Consider the following 24,568-nt stretch of genomic DNA (forward strand, 5'->3'; position numbering starts at 1 on the left):
ACCAAAACAGCAAAGCACTCGGCATCTCTTACCTCATCACTTATCTTCTTTCTTATCATTTCTGCCATTACAGCAAATATCTCATTTTGAATATCATGGTGAGTGTATTTGGCGTTTGATGGGTTGGTAGCTGACTTCTTGTCCACTGTTGGATCAAACTTAGCAATAACATGCAGCAGCTCACGAAAGTTTCCCAAGTTGTGTGACGACTCACCCTCTCTGTGACCTCTCTGTGCGATCCCCTGGCAGGCTGTGACGCGCAGGCTCTCCACCACAGCTTTCATGTATTTTCTGTTCTCCATAACTAACGAAGAATGTCCCTTATCAAGCAGCTATTTTAGATCCGCTTGTCTCTTTTTGTTTGAACTCATTCCATCCTTCCATTGCAAATTTGTGCCCCATACTTTCATGATGGCTCTTCAGAGATGCTGATGCTTTCCGCCAGTTGTTAAATCTGTTGCTGCTGCTGGTAAATGTTGGCTCTTCATGAAATCCGTGCCCTCGTTTCAGAAAATGCCTACACGCAAAACAAAATGCTGCATCTTTGACCACACTGTATTCCAGCCATGAATACTAATCCATCCAACTTTTGTTAAAACTTTTCTGCTGATTCACAAATTGCTGTGTGGGGTATTTTTGAAGGGCTGGCCTTCTTGGGCCCTCTTGAGGATGGTTGCTAATGTCACCTGCGGCACAAACCGTAACGTTAGCATCCTCAATGGAAACCGCCGCCGCCGATTCTCCGTCTTCAAGTTCATACCCAGGATTTTCTTGTTCCTGAGGCTCTGTGATGACAAGTGTTGTGTCTGCACCTTCACAGTCTCCTTTCTCATTTCAGGATGTGACTCAGAACGTGGACGTTTAGGGAGCAAAAAACGATCCATTTTGGTGTAACGTTATTTTACTTTGCTAAAATTCGCTATCAAAAACAAGCTGAAATGAGTTAAGGTCAGAGGTTTGCGGGCGCCGAGGCCATTGGCCAAAGAAGATCACCTATTCGGGCCTCATGTTATTTTAGACTAAAATATATATAATTTAAAATTATTATTTAATTCCTATTTTAAAAACATGAAAAAGAATATTCAAACATGACATTAAAATATAAATATAAAAAATTACAGACATTTCTTGGGGGTGCTGGGCAGGTGCTATGGCTATTATAGGGGGAGCTGCAGCACAACCCCCCCCCCCCCCCCCCCCCATCCCCCTGGCACCGCCACTGTTTAATCTTGTGTCATAAAAGCATTTTATGGTGCAAGTACTGTACACTCTCAGACTCAGCCGAACGCACGAGCGCTCTTCTTCATGAGCATTTGAGCATGCAGTTAAAATCTAGCCTAGAGCGCCATCTGTTGTAAAAAAAAAAGCTTAGAATCGATCCGAGAGAAAATCGCACGGTAAATCGCAGAATCAATCCACGAATCACGATCCATTGGTTTATTGTCCCAGCCCTAGTAATCATTCCCTCTGTAAATAATAAAATAAGTTGTTCTTCTGTTCTTCTAGATTAACCATCGGCGCTCTATGATTTTGTATTTTCAGAAACAATGTCACCTGACACTGAAAGAGAAACTCATTAAGATGAGCGTCAGATGTACAGCATGTGTATGAACTGTGATTTCTTGACAGGATTTGTTTCTCTAATTGGTTTAACCAATACAACGATTTTGTATTTTCAGAAACGACGTCACCTGACACTGAAAGAGAAACAACCCATGATAAAGAAACGTCTGGTAAGATCCGTTGCTCTTGAAAGAGATATGACATTAAGACGAGTGTCAGATGTACAGCAGTGTATCGATGCTGGTATAAGTCTTAGTCTCAACTTGTTTCTCTGTGACATTCCCTTTGTGTGATTTCTTGACAGAATTTGTTTCTCTATTTGGTTTAACCAATACACTCTATGATTGTGTATTTTCAGAAATGATGTCACCCAACACTGAAACAGAAATATCCCAGGATAAAGAAAAGTCTGGTAAGATCCAACAGATCTGTTGCTCAGTTTGAGTTGAGAGAGATCTTATGACATTAAGATGTGCATCAGATGAACAGCATGTGTATGAGAGCTTGTACATGATGTCTTAGCCTCACCTCTTTCTCTGTGACAATCCTTTTGTGTGATTTCTTGACAGAATTTGTTTCTCTAATTGGTGTAACCAATACAAACGATTTTGTATTTTCAGAAACGACATCACCTGACACTGAAGAGGAAACATCCCAGGATAAAGAAAAGTCTGGTAAGATCAGTTGCTCAGTTTGTGTTGAGAGAGATCTTATGACATTAAGAGGAGTGTCAGATGTACAGCATGTGTACCCACTAAGCCAAGTTATGTCCAAAAGACGTCTTTTCAACGTCTTTGCCCCTAGAGGCGTACGTTGAAAAGACGTCCACTGAGGAGCCAGAATGAAAGTTTTTATGACGTCTGTTTTTGACGTGTTCTGCACGCCCGATATAGACGTTCATGGAACCTCAAGGTTAAAAACTAGTAATGTGCTCATTGTGGACATATTTCCCATTTGTAATTGCAAAGCAACTCACAGACAGTGTGTGTTTGTCCAGAAATCATGAAAATAAAAGAAACTTCGCTCACACCTTTAGACACTTTAGACAACTTAGCATCTTTAATTCACACATCTTTGGATGGTGAGAGAATCGTGGGATTCAATCCAGGATCTTCTTGCTGTGAGGAGACAGTGTTTCCCACTGAGACACTGGTGCTGCCCTTAATCACAGACATAAGACACACTTTGACTATTTCTGTCAGACGTCTACAGAAGCTCTTACTGAGAATTAACAGAGCTTTACATGTTGATGTTTATGTTTCATTTGAAGTCACCATTGTGGTGGGAAGCGTTTGCTTTAGTTGGGCTCTTGGTCCCTGTACTTGAGTTAGCTTTTTTTTGTCTGCTGTAACTGTGTGTGTGAAACACAATAGTTGAGGCTGAGAAAGCAAAGATAAAGTGACATCAGATGTTGTCAGCTTGTTGTTGATGACTAAATCATCAGAGAGGAAGCATCTGATTTTTTGCTTTTGAGTTTTGTGTTCTTTTTTGGCAAGTAATCATTGATTATATCCACTATAAGCTTGTGAATACTGTATTGGCACCAATAGCATTAAAATGATCACTTTTCCTGAAGGATGATAAAACAGTATGTGCACACAATGTTTTGAGCAAACATTTCATATAGTCACACACAGACATCAAGATTTTGCCTATGCTTCACAACAACGGTGACAATCAAAACAAAAAAGCTTCATGCTGCAATGCATGATGGGTAGCTTCATAGTACAAAACTCATGCTTGCCCTTGTGAAAAAAAAGTGCACTTTAGTGTAGTTTTTTAAAGTGTACTTATTGCACAAATAATATACTTTAAAGGTATACACTTAAGTGTGAATTAAATGCAATGTTTTCGGCGCACTGAATGCACATTAAGTGTAATTGATTTCAAATGTATCACATATTAAGTTGAAATAAAATGTAATAAGTTGCCATTAAGAGTGATTTTGTGGCACAACTTAAGTGGGACTTTAATACAACTTTATATGTACTTTCATAATTGCTTCTAATGTCTTCAAAATATAGTTAAAGTGCACTGCTCAATCTATTGAAAGCAATTAATGTGAACTAAAATATACTTTAATGTCAGCTAAATATACACTTAAGTGTGAATTAAATGTAATTTTTCACCGCTTAAGTGCATTTGATTTGTAATTAATTTCAAATTTATCACAGCTTAAGTTCATGTTAAAATGCAATTAGTTGAGACTTTAGTATATTTTTATATGTACTTTAAAATATGGTAAAAGTGTACTTCTGAATGTACTGACAAGTAATTAATGTGAACTAAAAATATATTTTAATGTCAGCTAAAAATACACTTAAGTGTGAATTAAATGCAATGTTTTCGGCGCACTTAATGCACATTAAGTGTAATTGATTTCAAATGTATCACATATTAAGGTGAAATAAAATGTAATAAGTTGCCATTAAGAGTGATTTTTTGGCACAACTTAAGTGGGACTTTAATACAACTTTATATGTACTTTCATAATTGCTTCTAATGTCTTCAAAATATAGTTAAAGTGCACTGCTCAATATATTGAAAGCAATTAATGTGAACTAAAATATACTTTAATGTCAGCTAAATATACACTTAAGTGTGAATTAAATGTAATATTTTCGCCGCTTAAGTGCATTTGATTTGTAATTAATTTCAAATGTATCACAGCTTAAGTTCATGTTAAAATGCAATTAGTTGAGACTTTAGTATATTTTTATATGTACTTTAAAATATGGTAAAAGTGTACTTCTGAATGTACTGACAAGCAATTAATGTGAACTAAAATATATTTTAATGTCAGCTAAAAAATACACTTAAGTGTGAATTAAATGCATTGTTTTTGGCGCACTGAATGCACATTAAGTGTAATTGATTTCAAATGTATCACATATTAAGGTGAAATAAAATGTAATAAGTTGCCATTAAGAGTGATTTTTTGGAACAACTTAAGTGGGACTTTAATACAACTTTATATGTACTTTCATAATTGCTTCTAATATCTTCAAACTATAGTTAAAGTGCACTGCTCAATCTATTGAAAGCAATTAATGTGAACTAAAGTAAACTTTAACGTAATTTACATATACACTATTATATAATTAAATAAATTTGTAATTACATTTTTCTAATAATACAGCTGCAATTTATTATAATAAACAAATCCAAATTGAAACCCTCTACATTTATTGACAAAACAATCTGTAAAACAAATACACAAACCTTTTTGTTGATGCACAAGAAAATCCCAAGAAACAATTCACAAAAACACAAATTCATTTAGAAAGCGTCTGGAGGACAATGAGGATTATATGCACAATCTTCCTCATACAATGGTACTTAAATCTGCCCATCACAGAAAACATTCTGCCTTTTTACATTTTCAGAAAACATTATTCTGTATGATTTATAAGATTGTTTCCTCATGGGGACCTAAAAAAATGTCCCCACAAGGTCAAAATTTACTGGTTTTACTATACTTTTGGGGTCAATTGGTCCCAATAACATAGGGATTACCAGTACACACACAGAAGCAAACACACAGTACCTCACACACACACAACACATGAATTAATACAAACAAAATGTAAAGAAAAGTATCATTCCATGTACAACACTAAGATTCAAAACTTTGGGTAACGCTTTACAATAACGTTTAATTAGTTAACTACTTCATTTAACATAAACTTAGAATGACTAATACTTTAAACAATTATTAATCTTAGTTAATGTTTATTTCAACATTTACTAAATAGGGGTGTAACGGCAAACGTATTCGTAATTTCGTACCGAACCGTTTCGGTACAGGACTTCTGGTGTGGTGCACGTGTGTACCGAACAGTATGATGGCAATCTTTAACAGTCGGCTTGTTTTACGCACAGAACACACTTCAATCCAAATTCCTACACAAACATATTAAGTATTCAGTCCATTTTATCATGAAATTCGAGTGATAAATGCCATTTTGATGCTCTTTAATGTGACGTGACAGATCACTGTAAAGGCACGTCAGTTCAAGCGGCAGCGCAGAGCGAGTGAATGCAATCATCTCATTATAGTCAAAGAATAAACATGAATTAACATCAGAAGGTGTGTTGAGGATACATTACAACTTACTGAAAGATATCACATGTTGTGTAATCGCTCAATCAGTGTTTCAACGGCGGAAAGACGTCAGTAAAACAGCTTGTAAACAATGTCACGCAGCATCGTATTTACTAGAAGTCATTCAGTGTCCACAGCTGTTAGTTCACTAGAAAAATCTACTTTTTCACTAAATATATGACCTATATTAGCCTTTATATTCATTATAGTCTACTGAACCTGTTAGTGATGTCTTGATTATTTAATGTATTGGAGTAATGTACGTAATGTTTAAATAAATCTGTCACGAAAATGACAGCCACGGTGTATAAATGATTATGTTTGCGTACTGTGCAAGTGCAAGTAAGGGCTTCCTATATAGTCTTGCAGAGATAATTTGTATGTCTTTAAGAAACTTTTAGATATAATTGAATTAATTTAAGGACAATGACAATTTGTTCAGTAAACCACTTTTTAATTGAAAAAAAAAAGCAATTTTATATTTAGTTTTCTCTCCCTGCTGTACCGAACCGTCAGTTTTGTGTACCGTTACACCCCTATTACTAATGCAATCTTAAAATCAAAAGCTGTATAAGTTAATTAGTTAATGCACTGTTAACGTACATGAACAATGGCTATAAATGTAATTAACTAGCTTTGAACTATATTTGATTAACTAAGGTCAACAAATATTAATAAACACTGTAAAAAAATATTGCTCATCACTGTTAGATCATGTTGGCTAATACATTAAATAATGTTAACAAATGAGATCTTATTCTAAAGTGTTACCAAACTTTTAAGCTCTTAAACCTTGACTAGCACCAAAGTTAGGACCAAAAGGTTTATTCTAAAATCTTATTCCAGTATTACGGTGAATGAAAGTAAAAAATAAAAATAAATAAATAACCTGAAGAACTCCAAAGGCACAATTATTTTTTTTTTTAATTGTTCATCACCAACTATTTTGAAGTTGTTGTAAAGTGCTGTTTATGTCAATGTTCCAGAAGCTCTCCATCGGCAGAAAACTTGCGCACCATCTCTCCACAGTAGATGAGAATGGACATGTTCCAAAGCAGGAAAGCAAAAAATATATACCTTGAGAAAAGAAAAAGAAAACAGAAAGAAAACAATTGTTTATAAAAACAGATCTATCGATTATTATAATTGGCTCAATTAAATGAAAGCGATAGATGTACAGTTCCGCTCCAAAGTTTATATTCACACTGCTGTATCTGTTAAAAAAAAAATATTTTAGCAATAAGAGGGATCATAAAAATTAGCATGTTGTCTTTTTATTTAGGACTGCCCTGATGAAGCAGTTTATTCTGCAAGGTGTGTGTAAACTTTTGACCGCAACTGCATCACCTATGTGATGAATTACCTCAGTCATCAGGGCAACATCCCAGTAGAAGCTGGGAGAGGTTCCTTCATGTTTCCCACAAACACCAGATCCCACGGACCACATCATCTTCACGGACACTGGGCCTTAAAAATAGAGGACATTTTAATAATTGTTTTTATTCCCACTTTACAGGGAATTAAACATAACTTAAATATATATAAATAACCCAAGAACCATGCAAATTGAGAAAGCTACACTGCAAAATCCCCAGTGTTAAATTAACAGTACTCAGTGTACATATGTGTCCACACTACAGGGTGTTAAAAGTAACACTTAAGAAGTGTTAAAGTTAATGAGATAATTATGTGATTAATTAAGTTATGATTGACCATTAGTGATGAGAAACACAAGAACTACAACTGACTTCAGCCACAGCTTTAGATGAAATCAACTGAAGATAAAAGAAGACATTAAATCTCTGAAGATCTCAGCAGAGGAGGATTAAACAACTCCACAAACAGCATTACCAGCTTCACACATTACTAACCAGACTGACTTTATTTCTGTCAGGCGTCTACAGAAGCTCTCATTGAGGTTTAGATGTTGATGATTTATTGAAAATAAGAGTTTTGTTTGACGCCACCATTATGGTGATCAGTGTTGCTTTAGTTGGGGTCTTCACCCTTGACTTGTCAGCATTTTTTCTCTTTGGTTGCTGTAACTGTTTGTTACAGTGAAAACAGCAAGAGAAAATTGATGATGACAAGTTGGTGACAGATGATGTTGTCTTGTTGTTGGTGATACAGTTGTTATCATCATATAGTGCCTTATTTGCTGATCTCCTGAGAGTCATTGATTATAGTAGCATTGTGATTCTACAGCAGGAGATCCAGCAGAGTTTTCATCAGATAAACTGATCAATGTTTAAAACATGTACATAAGTCTTGTTTTCCGGTTTAATAACACATCACACAATAAGCACTTCTAACTCCTGCGAGATTATCTCACACACAGACATCAAGAATCAGCCAATGAATCGCAACAATGGTGACATGCTTCATGCCGCAATGCATTCTGGGTGCATCATGCAAAACTCATCCATGGCTCCCAGAATGCATTGCGGCATAAAGCATGTCACCATTGTTGAGATTCATAGGCTGATTCTTTATGTCTGTGTGTGAGTTACTCTCGCAGGAGTTAGAAGTGAATAGCGTACAATTTGCTTTTAAACCTATTCAGGTTTATTGATTAAAACCGATCTGGATCTTTCCTGGAATCACAGTAAAAACAAAGTTAATCAGTGATTTAAATCACTATATAATGATCATATTCTTATCACTGAGCAGTCAACAGCATCTGATTGTGTTTACTCTTGCTTTTCTTGCCATTGCAAACTCAGTTACAGCAGTCAGAGAAACACTAACATTAAAATGTCATCAAACTGCCCAACTAAAGAAAACACTGATCACCATGATGGTGACATTAAACAAGTTTCAACACAAAATAAACAAAAAAGTAATTCTCAATAAGGGCTTCTGTAGTCGTCTGACAGAAATAAAGTCAGACTGGTTAGTAATGTGTGAAGCTGGTAATGCTGTTTGTGGAGTTGTTTAATCCTCTGCTGAGATCTTCAGAGATTTAATGTCTTCTTTTATCTTCAGTTGATTTCATCTAAAACTGTGGCTGTAGTCAATTGTAGTTCTTGTGTTTCTCATCACTAATGGTCAATCATGACTTAATTAATCACTTAATTATCTCATTAACTTTAACACTTCTTAAGTGTTACTTTTAACACCCTGTAGTGTGGACACATATGTACACTGAGTAGTGTTAATTTAACACTGGGGATTTTGCTGTGTATTCTTCCATTTGTCCTCATCTTGCCTTGCAAGTTTCATCTCCATGAAGGATGCTCCTGTATTTGCCACGGCTGGCACAGCAATGCTGAGGCCCCATTCCTTTGGGTTGTTACCTGTAAAATATATAATGATTCGGGGTGTAAATGCACAGGTGGGAATTTATTACTTACAAATGGACAAGATGCAAAGCATTTAAAAGCTAAAGCTTAAAAGACTTGATAGCAGTGTTTTAGCTTGTAGTGTGTGATCAGTGTCATGGCTGGGAATAAATTCATAATTAACAATAACTTCACCTCATCAATACGGCTCTGTGATTCCACACAGCTTGCACTGGATCTCCAATAACACATCTACACAGCAAAATCCCCAGTGTTAAATTAACACTACTTAGTGTACATATGTGTCCACACTACAGGGTGTTAAAAGTAACACTTAAGAAGTGTTAAAGTTAATGAGATAATTAAGTGATTAATTAAGTCATGATTGACCATTAGTGATGAGAAACACAAGAACTACAATTGAGCAGCCACAGTTTTAGATGAAATCCACTGAAGATAAAAGAAGACATTAAATCTCTGAAGATCTCAGCAGAGGATTAAACAACTCCACAAACAGCATTACCAGCTTCACACATTACTAACCAGACTGACTTTATTTCTGTCAGACGTCTACAGAAGCTCTTATTGAGAATTACTTTTTTGTTTATTTTGTGTTGAAACTTGTTTAATGTCACCATCATGGTGATCAGTGTTTTCTTTAGTTGGGCAGTTTGATGACATTTTAATGTTAGTGTTTCTCTGGCTGCTGTAACTGAGTTTGCAATGGAAAGAAAAGCTGGAGTAAACACAATCAGATGCTATTGACTGCTCAGTGATAAGAATATGATCATTATATAGTGATTTAAATCAATGATTAAATTTGTTTTTACTGTGATTCCAGGAAAGATCCAGATCGGCTTTAATCAATAAACCTGAATAGGTTTAAAAGCAAATTGTACACTAATCACTTCTAACTCCTGCGAGAATAACTCACACACAGACATAAAGAATCAGCCTATGAATCTCAACAATGGTGACATGCTTTATGCCGCAATGCATTCTGGGAGCCATGGATGAGTTTTGCATGATGCACCCAGAATGCATTGCGGCATGAAGCATGTCACCATTGTTGAGATTCATAGGCTGATTCTTGATGTCTGTGTGTGAGATAAACTCGCAGGAGTCAGAAGTGCTTATTGTGTGATGTGTTATTAAACCGGAAAACAAGACTTATGTACATATTTTAAACATTAATCAGTTTATCTGATGAAAACGCTGCTGGATCTCCTGCTGTAGAGTCACTAGGCTACTATAATCAATGACTCTCAGGAGATCAGCAAATAAGGCACTATATGATGATAACAACTGTATCACCAACAACAAGACAACATCATCTGTCACCAACTTGTCATCATCAATTTTCTCTTGCTGTTTTCACTGTAACAAACAGTTACAGCAGACAGAAAGAAAAAATGCTGATAAGTCAAGGGTCAAGAGCCCAACTAAAGCAACACTATTCACCATAATGGTGGCGTCAAACAAAACTCTTATTTTCAATAAATCATCAACATCTAAACCTCAGTAAGAGCTTCTGTAGACGTCTGACAGAAATAAAGTCAGTCTGGTTAGTAATGTGTGAAGCTGGTAATGCTGTTTGTGGAGTTGTTTAATCCTCCTCTGCTGAGATCTTCAGAGATTTAATGTCTTCTTTTATCTTCAGTGGATTGCATCTAAAGTTGTGGCTGAAGTCAGTTGTAGTTCTTGTGTTTCTCATCACTAATGGTCAATCATAACTTAATTAATCACTTAATTATCTCATTAACTTTAACACTTCTTAAGTGTTACTTTTAACACCCTGTAGTGTGGACACATATGTACACTGAGGAGTGTTAATTTAACACTGGGGATTTTGCTGTGTATACTGATCCTACAAAATAAAAAAATAACTCCAGATAAGCACAAAATATTACAAAAACACAAATAGTAACTTAACATCGTACTCTCCAAATGCAAAAAAATAATAATAAATAAATAAATAAATAAATACATTACAAGCATTATTTCTAGAGGTGGGTGATATATTGAATATTACTGGTCGTTATAATATGGATTAATTGTATATAAATGTCTAATGTTACTATAACTTTAAGTCATTTAGTTCATTTAAAAATTCTGAGTTCGATTAAAATATTGTATTTTCAGCAGCCAAATTCCTCGAACACGCCCACACACACGATCACATTCCGAAATAATAAATTATGATAATGCAATCATAGATACATGATGATAGGAAACATGATTCATTCACCTCCCGAGTCCATATTGCGTCTATCTGCGATTAAACTAAATACACTCTTGACCGCAATAAGAACTGCCATGTTATGGTGAAAATTAAAAATCAAGAAAGCTTAAATCAAGATTATACTTACTTGACACGTTTGCAGCACATAACGTCTCATCTGTAATCATCCAATGATCCAAAAGGTTCACTCCGTTGTTCTCGTTGTTTGATCAGCTTCAGTTTCCTCACGCATCGCGATCATAGAAACATGGCGGACAGCGCATTTTTCAAAATAATGACGTAGTATTTTTGGCGCATGCGCATTAAAATATTAAATAGAAATATTTTGTGCATGGTTAAATGTTGATTATAAATGTTTTCCATTTCTGTTCAAGTTGAAGATGTTCTAACTCACTGTGTAGTTGGACTGTAAGTTAAAATAACTTGACTCAATGACCTAACTAAAAGGCAATTATGTTTACAGTGTAGTGTAGTCTGATTAAAATTAAATGTTTTTTTTAACTGAATTTGAATGCAGATTAATTTTGTTTAGATTTGTTCAACTTTTGCTTGCAATTAAATGTGTGTTTAATCGGCGTAGAACAACATAATGATATTGAAATTAATCTGTACACACAGTACTACATTGCTATTACATTAAGCACAAATAGCTAAGCTACTCCTCTCATAAATTACACTTTATGTCAAATATTATGTAAAAAACTGACACTTGTAGTTGAGTTCATAGAGCAGGAGCTAGTGATACAAATTTTAAAAAGTGTATTGAAGCTAGAAGAAATACATTAATACACGCAGTATACATTATAGACTAAACACATTTAGAATACATTAACAAATGTAATTTTGGACATTTTTTTCCATGTGCTTTAGTATATCAATATAAAAATAAGTGTACTTTATAAAAAATAAATAACAATAATTATTTTAAATATGTTTAAGTAAAATATAGGTAGACATTATTACAAGGTGCATTTAAAAAAAAGTGCACTTAAGTGTGCTTATAAATATTGTCATGAAAGTGTACTTTTTAAAGTAAAAATTAATGACATATTATTACAAAGTGCACTTATTAAAAGTGCACTTAAGTGTGTTTATAAATATTGCCATGAAAGTGTACTTTCCTTAAGTAAAAATTAATTAGATATTATTACAAAGTGCACTTATAAAAAGTGCACTTAAGTGTGTTTATAAATATTGCCATGAAAGTATACTTTCCTTAAGTAAAAATTAATTAGATATTATTACAAAGTGCACTTATTAAAAGTGCACTTAAGTGTGTTTATAAATATTGTCATGAAAGTATACTTTCCTTAAGTAAAAATGAATTCGATATTATTACAAAGTGCACTTATTAAAAGTGCACTTAAGTGTGTTTATAAATATTGCCATGAAAGTATACTTTCTTTAAGTAAAAATTTATTAGATATTATTACAAAGTGCACTTATAAAAAGTGCACTTAAATGTGTTTATAAATATTGTCATGAAAGTATACTTTCCTTAAGTAAAAATTAATTAGATATTATTACAAAGTGCACTTATTAAAAGTGCACTTAAGTGTGTTTATAAATATTGTCATGAAAGTATACTTTCCTTAAGTAAAAATTAATTAGATATTATTACAAAGTGCACTTATAAAAAGTGCACTTAAGTGTGTTTATAAATATTGCCATGAAAGTATACTTTCCTTAAGTAAAAATTAATTAGATATTATTACAAAATGCACTTATAAAAAGTGCACTTAAGTGTGTTTATAAATATTGCCATGAAAGTGTACTTTATTTAAGTAAAAATTAATTAGATATTATTACAAAGTGCATTTTAAAAAAGTGCACTTAAGTGTGCTTATAAATATTGTCATTAAAGTGTATTCTCTTTAAGTATACTTAAGTGGCCTTTAATTTTAATTATATCATATGATCTGCAAGTGCACTTTTTAAAAAGTATACTTTTAAGATTTTAAGTACACAAAAAGTACACTTTCAATACAATTAAGCACACTACTTTTTCACAAGGGTGATTGTCACCGTTGTTGTGAATCATATGCAAAATATTGATGTCTGTGTGTGACCATATGAAATATTTGCTCAAAACTTTGTGTGCACATACTGTTTTATCATCCTTCAGGACAAGAGATCATTTTGATGCTATTGGTGCCAATACAGTAGATTCACAAGGGTATAGTTACTGTTTGCCAAACAAGAACACAAAACTTGTAAAAAACATCAAATGATCACTTTCCAAAAGTTTGGTCATCAACAAGGAGCTGACAACACCTGATGTCACTTTGTCTTTGCTTTCTCAGCCACAACTATTGTGTTTCACACACAGTTACAGCAGACAAAGAAAAGCTAATTCAAGTACAGAGACCAACTAAAGCAAACGCTTCCCACCACAATGGTGACTTCAAATGAAACAAATATCAACATCTAAAGCTCTGTTAATTCTCAGTAAGAGCTTCTGTAGACGTCTGACAGAAATAGTCAAAGTGTGTCTTATGTCTGTGATTAAGGGCAGCACCAGTGTCTCAGTGGGAAACACCGTCTCCTCACAGCAAGAAGATCCTGGATTGAATCCCACGATTCTCTCACGATCCAAAGATGTGTGAATTACAGATGCTAAGTTGTCTAAAGTGTCTAAAGGTGTGAGCGAAGTCTCTTTTATTTTCATGATTTCTGGACAAACACACACTGTCTGTGAGTTGCTTTGCAATTACAAATGGAAAATATGTCCACAATGAGCACATTACTAGTTTTTAACCTTGAGGTTCCATGAACGTCTATATCAGACGTGCTGAACACGTCAAAAACAGACGTCATAAAAACTTTCATTCTGGCTCCTCAGTGGACGTCTTTTCAACGTACGCCTCTAGTGGCAAAGACGTTGAAAAGACGTCTTTTGGACATAACTTTGCTTAGTGGGTATGAGCTCTTGTACATGATGTCTTAGGGCTGCTTTCACACCTTGTTTGGTCCGGATTTTTGGACTTTTCAGTTTGGTCCGAGTCAAAATTACAGGTGTGAAACCTCCCCCGTACCACGGTCCTGATTGATGACAGGTGCGGGTGATCAGAACTCTGGTGATTGTGATCACTGTGTGGTGGAAGAGAGAGGGCCTGGCTGATCTGTGATATAACCCCGCCTCTCCAGTGTCCGCTCTAGCAGACCATGGACCCCGATATTACGGTGGCCGGCCACGAGGTTGAGGAGCAGGCAGATGAGGATGACGCTGATGGAATTCCGTAAGGAGAGTAGGATCGAGGATGTCATCTTTAGGTACCCACAACCTCTCTTCGGGACCATACCCTTCCCAGTCCACCAGATATTTCAAGCGGCCACCTTGACGTCGGGAGTCCAGGATTTCTCGGATGGTGTAGATGGGATCAGCTTCTATTTGAGGTGTGGGGAGCATGTCATCAGGGCCAGACTCTGTGGAGGGAGCACAAAGAGGTGGGTAGTGAGGTTTCAACAAGGACACATGGGACACGTGGTGAATTCTGTAGTGAGAAGGTAGCAGGAGTTTATAGGTGACTGGAATGATTTGTCTTTTGACCTGGAACGGACTGATGTATCGTGGCCTCAACTTCCGATAGGTCAGGCACAGACAGATGTCTGGAGCCAGACGAGTGGTCGTGGATGGTAAGTAGGCATCTCTCCACATCGTACATCTGCGAACTGCCTCGTCCTGGATGGTAAGTAGGCGTCTCTCCTCGTCATACATCTGCAAAGTGCCTTATCCCATACCCTCTCGCTCTCCTGGGACCAGTGGTTGATGGTAGGCATCTCAGATGGTTCGCCTGACCAGGGAAACAGAGGGGGTTGGAAACCTACACAGCAAAATCCTCAGTGTTAAATTAACACGGCTGGTGTTTATATGAGTCCACTATGAGGCCACACTCAGAGTGTTAAAAGTGTAGAACTTTCCAGCAGGTGTAACTATTGTTTATGTATATGTATGTGTATGTATGTATATATATATATATATATATATATATATATATATATATATATATATATATATATATATATATATATATATATATATATATATATATATATATATATATATATATATATATATATATATATATATATATATATATATATATATGTGTGTATATATATGTATATGTAGTGTATGTGTATATATTTGAAACGATGGGTGTTTATTATGTTCTGGGTTATTTGGGAAAATAAGTGTGTACAATTACCACCTTATTCCAAATGCAGGCACATTTATGTTATATTTCACATATGTTACAATCTTACTAGGTTACAGGTTTGTTTTATTATCGTTCCGAAATCATTTTGTGTCTGTATATGCCTAATTAGTCATAGTACACTAACGTCGCCTTTAAGTTTCATTTTTCATTCTATTGATGGTCGGGACTGGTACGCCTTGCCGGTGAGTGACTGTAAACTGGCATTGCTAGTAAATTCAGATCAAAATTTAATATCACATGAATGTGTAAGTTCATTAGTTAATTCTGGTGTTTTGTGGTTGTGTTTTCATTGCAGGTTTACAACCTAACTAGCTAAAACGAGCTAATGTCACTAATATCCAGCTGATAGGCTAATGTAGTGGGAAAATTCAGGCTAACGTTACCTATTTTGTGGATGATTATTGTGTATACATGCGCAATAAAAGCTCATAAAGTGACTCGAGTTGTAGCCGCCGTGCTTGTCCTGAAACCCTTCCAGTGGGGAGTTTATTGAGCTATAGCAGGTAAATTAGTAGAGAACTGGACAAAAAGGTAACACTGAATCAGTGTTGAAGTTAATGAGATAATTAAGTGATGATTGAGCATTCGTGATGAACACCTGATGATAATAGAAACAACTCCACAAACAGCATTACCAGCTTCACACATTACTAACCAGATTGACTTTATTTCTGTAAGATGTCTACAGAAGCTCTTATTGAGAATCAACAGAGGTTTAGATGTTGATGTTTTATTGAAAATAATTTATTTGTTTGAAGTCACCATTATGGTGATTAGTGTTTGATTTAGTTGGGCTCTTGACTTTTCAAAGTTAGACTTTCTCTGGCTGCTGTAATTATTTGTTATGTTGAGAACAGGAAGAGAAAGTTGATGATGTTGAATTGATGATACAGTTGTTATATAGTATCATATAGTGGCCTTATTTGCTGATCTCCAGAGACTCGTTGATTCTTAACCAGAGGAGATCCAACAGTGTTTTCATCAGATAAACTGAATGGTTTTTAAAACATGTACTTAAGTTTTGTCCTCCGGTTTAATAACACAACACACAATAAGCACTTCTGACACCTTCGAGCTTTACTCACACACAGACATCAAGAATAAGTCTATGAATCTCAACAATGGTGACAAGCTTCATGCCGCAATGAATTCTGGGTGCATTATGCAAAACTCATCCATGGCTCCCAGAATGCCTTGCGGCATGAACTATGTCACCACTGTTGAGATTCATAATCTGATTCTTTATGTCTGTGTGTGAGTAAAGCTTGCAGGAGGTCAAAGTGCTTAGTAAACAATCCTTTTTCAAACTTATTCAGCTTTTTTGATTAAAGCTGTGCTGGATTTCTTCTAGAATCTTTGTTTGCCCATTTGCTTGGGAATGGTAGCCAGATGTCAAACTGACGGTCACACCTAGGAGTGAAAAGAAAGCCTTCTGAACACATGAGATAATTTGGGGTCGCAAAGTTGACATGCCCGGACGAATCGCTTGATGTCTTTTGCCATGCCAGGCCACCAGTACCACTGTTGTAGGAGCGAGAGGGTTTGAGTGGTCTCCAGGTGGCCAGTACCCACAGATGAATGAGCTGACTCAATGAGAGGGATGCAATGATTCCATGGGACAAAAAGATGGTCAGTGGGACACCGCGCCGGAGCAGGTTCTTAACGAGATTCTTTGAGTAGCTGGCTGTCCAAATCCCAATGAATGGGACTGACAAAGAGAATGGAGGGCAGCACTGGCTCAGGAGCTTCATTGGAGTCTGAGGGAGCAGGAAGTCTTGATAGGGCATCAGCACACACATTCTTGGAACCAGGACGATAGGAGATACTGAAATGGAAACGAGTGAAGAATAATGCCCGCCTGGCTTGTCGAGGATTCAATCTATTTGCTTCTTTGAGATATTGCAAGTTCTTATCATCGGTAAGGACCACAAAAGGTTGACGAGCTCCCTTTAGCCAGTGCCTCCATTCCTCGAGAGCAAGTTTGATGGCGAGTAACTCTATTCCCGATGTTGTAGTTTTGCTCCGCCGGGGACAATTTCTTGGAAAAGAAGGCACATGGAAGAGGTTTGACTTTTCCTGCTGCTGAGATAATACTGTCACTACTCCTGTCATGGACACATCAACTTCCACCAGGAAGGCCTTGTCAGGATCAGGGTGGCACAGGAGTGGAGCAGTAGTGATGGCATCTTTCAGGGCTTGCATTGCTTTGTCGGTCTCGAGGTCAGCCTCCTCTATGTACTCTTCCATGTCCTTCCCCACTGAGCAAAGGCGTACGTTGAAAAGACGTCCACTAAGGAGCCATAATGAACGTTTTTATGACGTCTGTTTTTGACGTGTTCTGCACGTCCGATATAGACGTTCATGGAACCTCAAGGTTAAAAACTAGTTCAAATGTGGTCATTGTGGACATATTTCCCATTTGTAATTGCAAAGCAACTCACAGACAGTGTGTGTTTGTCCAGAAATCATGAAAATAAAAGAAACTTAGCTCACACCTTTAGATACTTTAGACAACTTAGCATCTGTAATTCACACATCTTTGGATCGTGAGAGAATCGTGGGATTCAATCCAGGATCTTCTTGCTGTGAGGAGACAGTGTTTCCCACTGAGACACTGGTGCTGCCCTTAATCACAGAAATAAGACACATTGTTTCATTTGAAGTCACCATTGTGGTGGGAAGCGTTTGCTTTAGTTGGGCTCTTGGTCCCCATATTTGTTTTAGTTTTTCTTTGACTGCTGTAACTGTATGTGAGAAACACAATAGTTATGGTTGAGAAAGCAAAGATAAAGTGACTTCAGGTGTTGTCAGCTCCTTGTTGATGACTAAATCATCCGAAGTCTAGAATCTGATGTTGTGCGTTTGAGTTTTATGTTCTTGTTTGGCAAATAATCATTTGTTTATATATTATAAACTTGTGAATCCACTGTATCGGGACTAATAGCAATAAAATAATCACTTATCCTGAAAGATGAAAAAAGTTTTGAGAACAGTTTGTTTTTCGAGGTCAGCCTCCTCTATGTACTCTTCCATGTCCTTCTGTCAGGCTTGTTTTGGGCAGAAGATGTCGAAGTAGGACTCATAACAGGCGGAAATCTTGATAGACTGCTTTTCTAGAGGGCTTTCAATAGAAGTGGTATTTACTGGATTTGTCACAGATTGTGGACGTGCAGGTCGAAGAAGTCGAGGAAAACGAGAATGGAAGCTGTTGGGACCCCCTTTTAAGACGTATCCATTGTGCCACAAAAATTCATGGTGAAGTTGAATAAGCCATGGAAGCCCTAGGATGATTGCCGCAGAGGATCCCTCCAGAACCAGAGGAGCAAACATTTTCTCATTAAGGAGGGCCAACTCGCAGGGTTACAGCCTTTACTTGACGTTTCACATACCCTCGATTCAAATTCCTTCCAGATTTAACCTTGTACGGAGTCGTAGAGCGGGTCGTCTGGAGTTGGAGTTGCCTGCAGAGGTCGCAGGAAATGAAATTGCCGGCTGACCCAGAGTTGATGAGGGCAGTGACTTTAACGTAAAGTTCAGCAGCAATCACTGTTACAGTTGTGGACAGAGGAGATGATGTAACTGCTTTATTCATTACTGAACTCACCAAGAGACAAGGAGGACGAATGGAACAAGCGCCAATATAATGGCCACTTGCCCCACAATATAAACAGGTTGTGGGTCAGCCGGCATGTTCTTTCTGCAGGAGACAGGTGGGTGTTATCCACTTGCATGGCTTCTGGTTCTGGAGGCGGCAATCTCTCTGGCTGGAGGGGATGGTTGGAGGACTGCAACATAGGATATTCTTCATAACAGCTTTGAGCTCTTCGTGCCACATGGATAGACTGTTGGATGAATTTCTCTAAACCAATAACATCATCATAAATTTCCAGTTGAAGATGAAGCGCTGGATTTAAACATTGGCCATAGGTGGTAATTAACGCTCTCTCATTCCATCCACTCGCAGCAGCAAGAGTTCTAAACTTTAGCGCATAATCTGTAATCGAGCTCATACCTTGTCGGAGATGATACAGCTGTTCGCTGACTGAAGAATCTCCTGCGGTTCAGCCAAACGCCTACTTAATGTGTGCAACGAAACTTTTAAGAGACATGGTGGCCGGACCAGCTTGAAACCAGATCGTTTCAGACCATTGAAGGGCTTGACCATATAGATGAGAAATTATAAAGGATATCTTTGATCCTTTGGTGGTAAATAGCTGAGGCTGCGCTTCCAGTGCGAGGGAAAATTGTTAGAGGAATCCGTTGCAGTCCTCCTCCAGACCAGAGAAGGGTGCAGGCTTGACTATGGGACTGGCAACACAGACACGTGAAGTAGTGACTGTTGTGGAAGTGATGGTAGTGCCCGGTGCTGTCCTGGGCTCTGTTAACTCTCTCCAGAGAGTTTTAGCAGGTTTCTGAATCTGATCGCGGTGATCTGGGTCCATATACGGTTTAGGTCTGGCCTTCTGTCAGGATATACACACTGGACAAGGTTAGTGAAGATCCAAACACACTGATATGTGACAATTGTCTTCTGTAGCTGCTTGACAGCAGAAATTATTACTGTGAGCTGCTATTTATTTTGATGGTCCATTTAACACATACGGTTGACTATAAGTAACGTTGCAGCTACATGTAACTCTCATTAGAGTGTTAGTAGACTGCTAGGGTTAGGGTTAGAATAAGTTGACATGTATTTGCAAAGTTACTTATAGTCAACAAAATGCCTAAAGGGACCATGAAAATAAAGTGTAACTCATAACATTTGTGTTCCAAAGAGTAAATAATGACGAATCTGTTCCTCTAATAATTTTGACCATCGGCACTCTATGATTGTGTATTTTCAGAAACAACGTCACACGACACTAGAACAGAAACAACCCAGGATAAACAGACCAGTTGCTCAGTTTGAGTTGAGAGAGATCTTATGACATTAAGACGACTGCAGCATGTGTATGAGCGCTTGTACATGATGTCTTAGTCTCACCTCTTTCTCTGTGACAAAATTTGTTTCTCTAATTGGTTTAATCAATACACTCAATGATTGTGTATTTTCAGAAACAACGTCACCTGACACTGCAAGAGAAACAACCCAGGATAAAGAAAAGTCTGGTAAGATCCGTTTCTCATTTTGAACACAAAGTGATCTTCTGAAATAAAGTGTTTGATGTACAGAATGTGTGTGAATGCTTGTAGATCTCTTTGTGTGATTTCAGGCTTTCCTGTGATAGTTGCTGTTTCTGTGGGTTTGATCCTGCTGGCTGTGTGTTTAGTGCTCGTGTTGCTCAAAATAAAATATAACCGCAAACAAGGTGAGACACACACACACACACACACACACACACACACACACACACACACACACACACACACACACACACACACACACACACACACACACACACACACACACACACACACACACACACACACACACACACACACACACACACACACACACACACACACACACACACACACACACATCTGAGTTGGTCGCCCTCTGCTGTTCAGAAATACACATACCCACTGAGCAAAGTTATGTCCAAAAGACGTCTTTTCAATGTCTTTGCCCCTAGAGGCGTACGTTGAAAAGACGTCCACTGAGGAGCCAGAATGAAAGTTTTTATGACGTCTGTTTTTGACGTGTTCTGCACGTCCGATATAGACGTTCATGGAACCTCAAGGTTAAAAACTAGTAATGTGCTCATTGTGGACATATTTTCCATTTGTAATTGCAAAGCAACTCACAGACAGTGTGTGTTTGTCCAGAAATCATGAAAATAAAAGAAACTTAGCTCACACCTTTAGACACTTTAGACAACTTAGCATCTGTAATTCACACATCTTTGGATCGTGAGAGAATCGTGGGATTCAATCCAGGATCTTCTTGCTGTGAGGAGACAGTGTTTCCCACTGAGACACTGGTGCTGCCCTTAATCACAGACATAAGACACACTTTGACTATTTCTGTCAGACGTCTACAGAAGCTCTTACTGAGAATTAACAGAGCTTTACATGTTGATGTTTATGGTTAATTTGAAGTCACCATTGTGGTGGGAAGCGTTTGCTTTAGTTGGACTCTTGGTCCCCGTATTTGTACTAGCTTTTCTTTGGATGTTATAACTGTGTGTGTGAAACACAATAGTTGTGGCTAATAAAGATGGCACAATAAAGTGACTTCAGGTGTTGTCAACTCCTTGTTGATGACTAAATCATCAGAAGTCTAGAATCTGATATGCTTTTGAGTTTTTTGATCTTGTTTGGGAAATAATTATTTGTTTACAGCCTCAATAACCTTGTGAATCCACTGTATTGGGACCAGTAGCAATAAAATAATCACTTATCCTGAAAGATGATAAAACAGAAGGTGCACATTGTTTTAAGAAAATATTTCACATAGTCACACGCAGACATCAAGATTTTGCATATGATTCACAACAACGGTGACAATCAAAACAAAAAAGCTTCATGCTGCAATGCATGATGGGTAGCTTCATAGTACAAAACTCATGCTTGATTGTCACCATTGTTGTGAATCATATGCAAAATCTTGATGTCTGTGTGTGACTATGTGAAATATTTTCTCAAAACAATGTGCATATTCTGTTTTTTCTTTCAGGATAAGTGGTTATTTTATTGCCATTGGTGCCAATACAGTGGATTCACAAGGTTATTGTGTTTCCTCACACACAGTTGAAGCACCCAAAAAAATACTAACTCACCTTCGGGAACCAAGAGCCCAACTAAAGCAAACGCTTCCCACCACAATGGTGACTTCAAATTAACCATAAACATGTCTGTTAATTTTATTTTCATGATTTCTGGACAAACACACACTGTCTATGAGTTGCTTTGCAATTACAAATGGAAAATGTGTCCACAATGAGCACATTTGAACTAGTTTTTAACCTTGAGAGTCCAAGAACGTCTATATCGGACGTGCAGAACACGTCAAAAACAGACGTCATAAAAACTTTCATTCTGGCTCCTCAGTGGACGTCTTTTCAACGCACGCCTCTAGGGGCAAAGACATTGAAAAGACGTCTTTTGGACATAGCTTTGCTCAGTGGGTACAGTTAAAATCATGGTAACACTTTATTTTGATGGTCCCTTTTGAACAATATGTTGACTATAAGTAAATTTGCAACTACATGTCAACTAACTCTCATTAGATTATCAGTAGACTGTCTGCTTAATGTCTGCTAACTCTTTATTGTGATGGTCCTCCAACAGACATTCTACACAGCAAAATCCCCAGTGTTAAATTAACACTACTCAGTGTACATATGTGTCCACACTACAGGGTGTTAAAAGTAACACTTAAGAAGTGTTAAAGTTAATGAGATAATTAAGTGATTAATTAAGTAATGATTGACCATTAGTGATGAGAAACACAAGAACTACAACTTCTCGCCACAGCTTTAGATGAAATCAACTGAAGATAAAAGAAGGCATTAAATCTCTGAAGATCTCAGCAGAGGAGGATTAAACAACTCCACAAACAGCATTACCAGCTTCACACATTACTAACCAGACTGACTTTATTTCTGTCAGACGTCTACAGAAGCTCTTATTGAGAATTACATTTTTGTTTATTTTGTGTTGAAACTTTTTTGTGTTGAAACCATCATGGTGATCAGTGTTTTCTTTAGTTGGGCAGTTTGATGACATTTTAATGTTAGTGTTTCTCTGGTTGCTGTAACTGAGTTTGCAATGGCAAGAAAAGCAAGAGTAAACACAATCAGATGCTGTTGGCTGCTCAGTGATAAGAATATGATCATTGTATAGTGATTTAAATCACTGATTAACTTTGTTTTTACTGTGATTCCAGGAAAGATCCAGATCGGTTTTATTCAATAAAGCTGAATATGTTTTAAAGCAGATTGTACACTAATCACTTCTAACTCCTGCGAGACTAACTCACACACAGACATAAAGAATCAGCCTATGAATCTCAACAATGGTGACATGCTTCATGCCGCAATGCATTCTGGGAGCCATGGATGAGTTTTGCATGATGCACCCAGAATGCATTGCAGCATGAAGCATGTCACCATTGTTGAGATTCATAGGCTGATTCTTGATGTCTATGTGTGAGTAAACCTCGCAGGAGTTAGAAGTGCTTATTGTGTGATGTGTTATTAAACCGGAAAACAAGATTTATGTACGTTTTAAACATTGATCAGTTTATCTGTTAAAATGCTGCTGGATCTCCTGCTGTAGAGTCACAATGCTACTATAATCAATGACTCTCAGGACAACAGCAAATAAGGCACTATATGATGATAACAATTGTATCACCAACAACAAGCCAACATCATCTGTCATCAACTTGTCATCATCAATTTTCTCTTGCTGTTCTCACTGTAACAAACAGTTACAGCAGACAGAAAGAAAAAATGCTGATAAGTCAAGGGTCAATTGCCCAACTAAAGCAACACTGATCACCATAATGGTGGCGTCAAACAAAACTATTATTTTCAATAAATCATCAACATCTAAACCTCAGTAAGAGCTTCTGTAGACATCTGACAGAAATAAAGTCAGTCTGGTTAGTAATGTGTGAAGCTGGTAATGCTGTTTGTGGAGTTGTTTAATCCTCCTCTGCTGAGATCTTCAGAGATTTAATGTCTTATTTTATCTTCAGTGGATTGCATCTAAAGCTGAAGTCAGTTGAAGTTCTTGTGTTTCTCATCACTAATGGTCAATCATAACTTAATTAATCACTTAATTATCTCATTAACTTTAACACTTCTTAAGTGTTACTTTTAACACCCTGTAGTGTGGACACATATGCACACTGAGGAGTGTAAATTTAACACTGGGGATTTTGCTGTGTACTGACAATAAGTAACTTTGCAAGTACATGTCAACTTATTCTAACCCTAACCCTACCAGTCTACTAATACTCTACTAACACTCTACTGAGAATTAGTAGACATGTATGTGCAATGTTATTTATAGTCAACAGAATGTGTTAAAGGGACCATCAAAATAAAGTGAAACCAAAATCGTCTCTCATTTTCTCAGTCTCAGATGTTGCTCTTGTTCACACAGGCATCATTTCATCATCAGACAGCAGAAGAGAGGCAGGAGATCATGACATGGTGAGTTTCAGGACTGATCTGTGCTTCATATGGGAGATAAAGTGGTCATG

The 24,568-nt window shown here is 37.0% G+C and overlaps 1 protein-coding gene across 2 annotated transcripts in view; it reads left to right on the plus strand.

The window, feature by feature from the left end:
• Positions 1–24,568, plus strand: part of LOC307123542 (polymeric immunoglobulin receptor-like) — a 29,730-nt gene that overhangs the window by 3,063 nt on the left and 2,099 nt on the right. The window contains exons 6-11 of one of the 2 annotated variants that reach the window (XM_079812101.1): positions 1,680–1,733; positions 1,922–1,975; positions 2,184–2,237; positions 20,467–20,520; positions 20,625–20,720; positions 24,469–24,518. In XM_079812101.1, coding sequence (XP_079668227.1) covers positions 1,680–1,733; positions 1,922–1,975; positions 2,184–2,237; positions 20,467–20,520; positions 20,625–20,720; positions 24,469–24,518 — 362 coding nt within the window. Of the gene's footprint in view, positions 1–1,679; positions 1,734–1,921; positions 1,976–2,183; positions 2,238–14,338; positions 14,639–20,466; positions 20,521–20,624; positions 20,721–24,468; positions 24,519–24,568 lie in introns of those variants that run through there. The other variant, XM_079812102.1, reaches the window with a different exon arrangement.

This window comes from Gobio gobio (genome assembly GCF_949357685.1).
Source record: "Gobio gobio genome assembly, chromosome: 3".
Taxonomy (NCBI): domain Eukaryota; kingdom Metazoa; phylum Chordata; class Actinopteri; order Cypriniformes; family Gobionidae; genus Gobio; species Gobio gobio.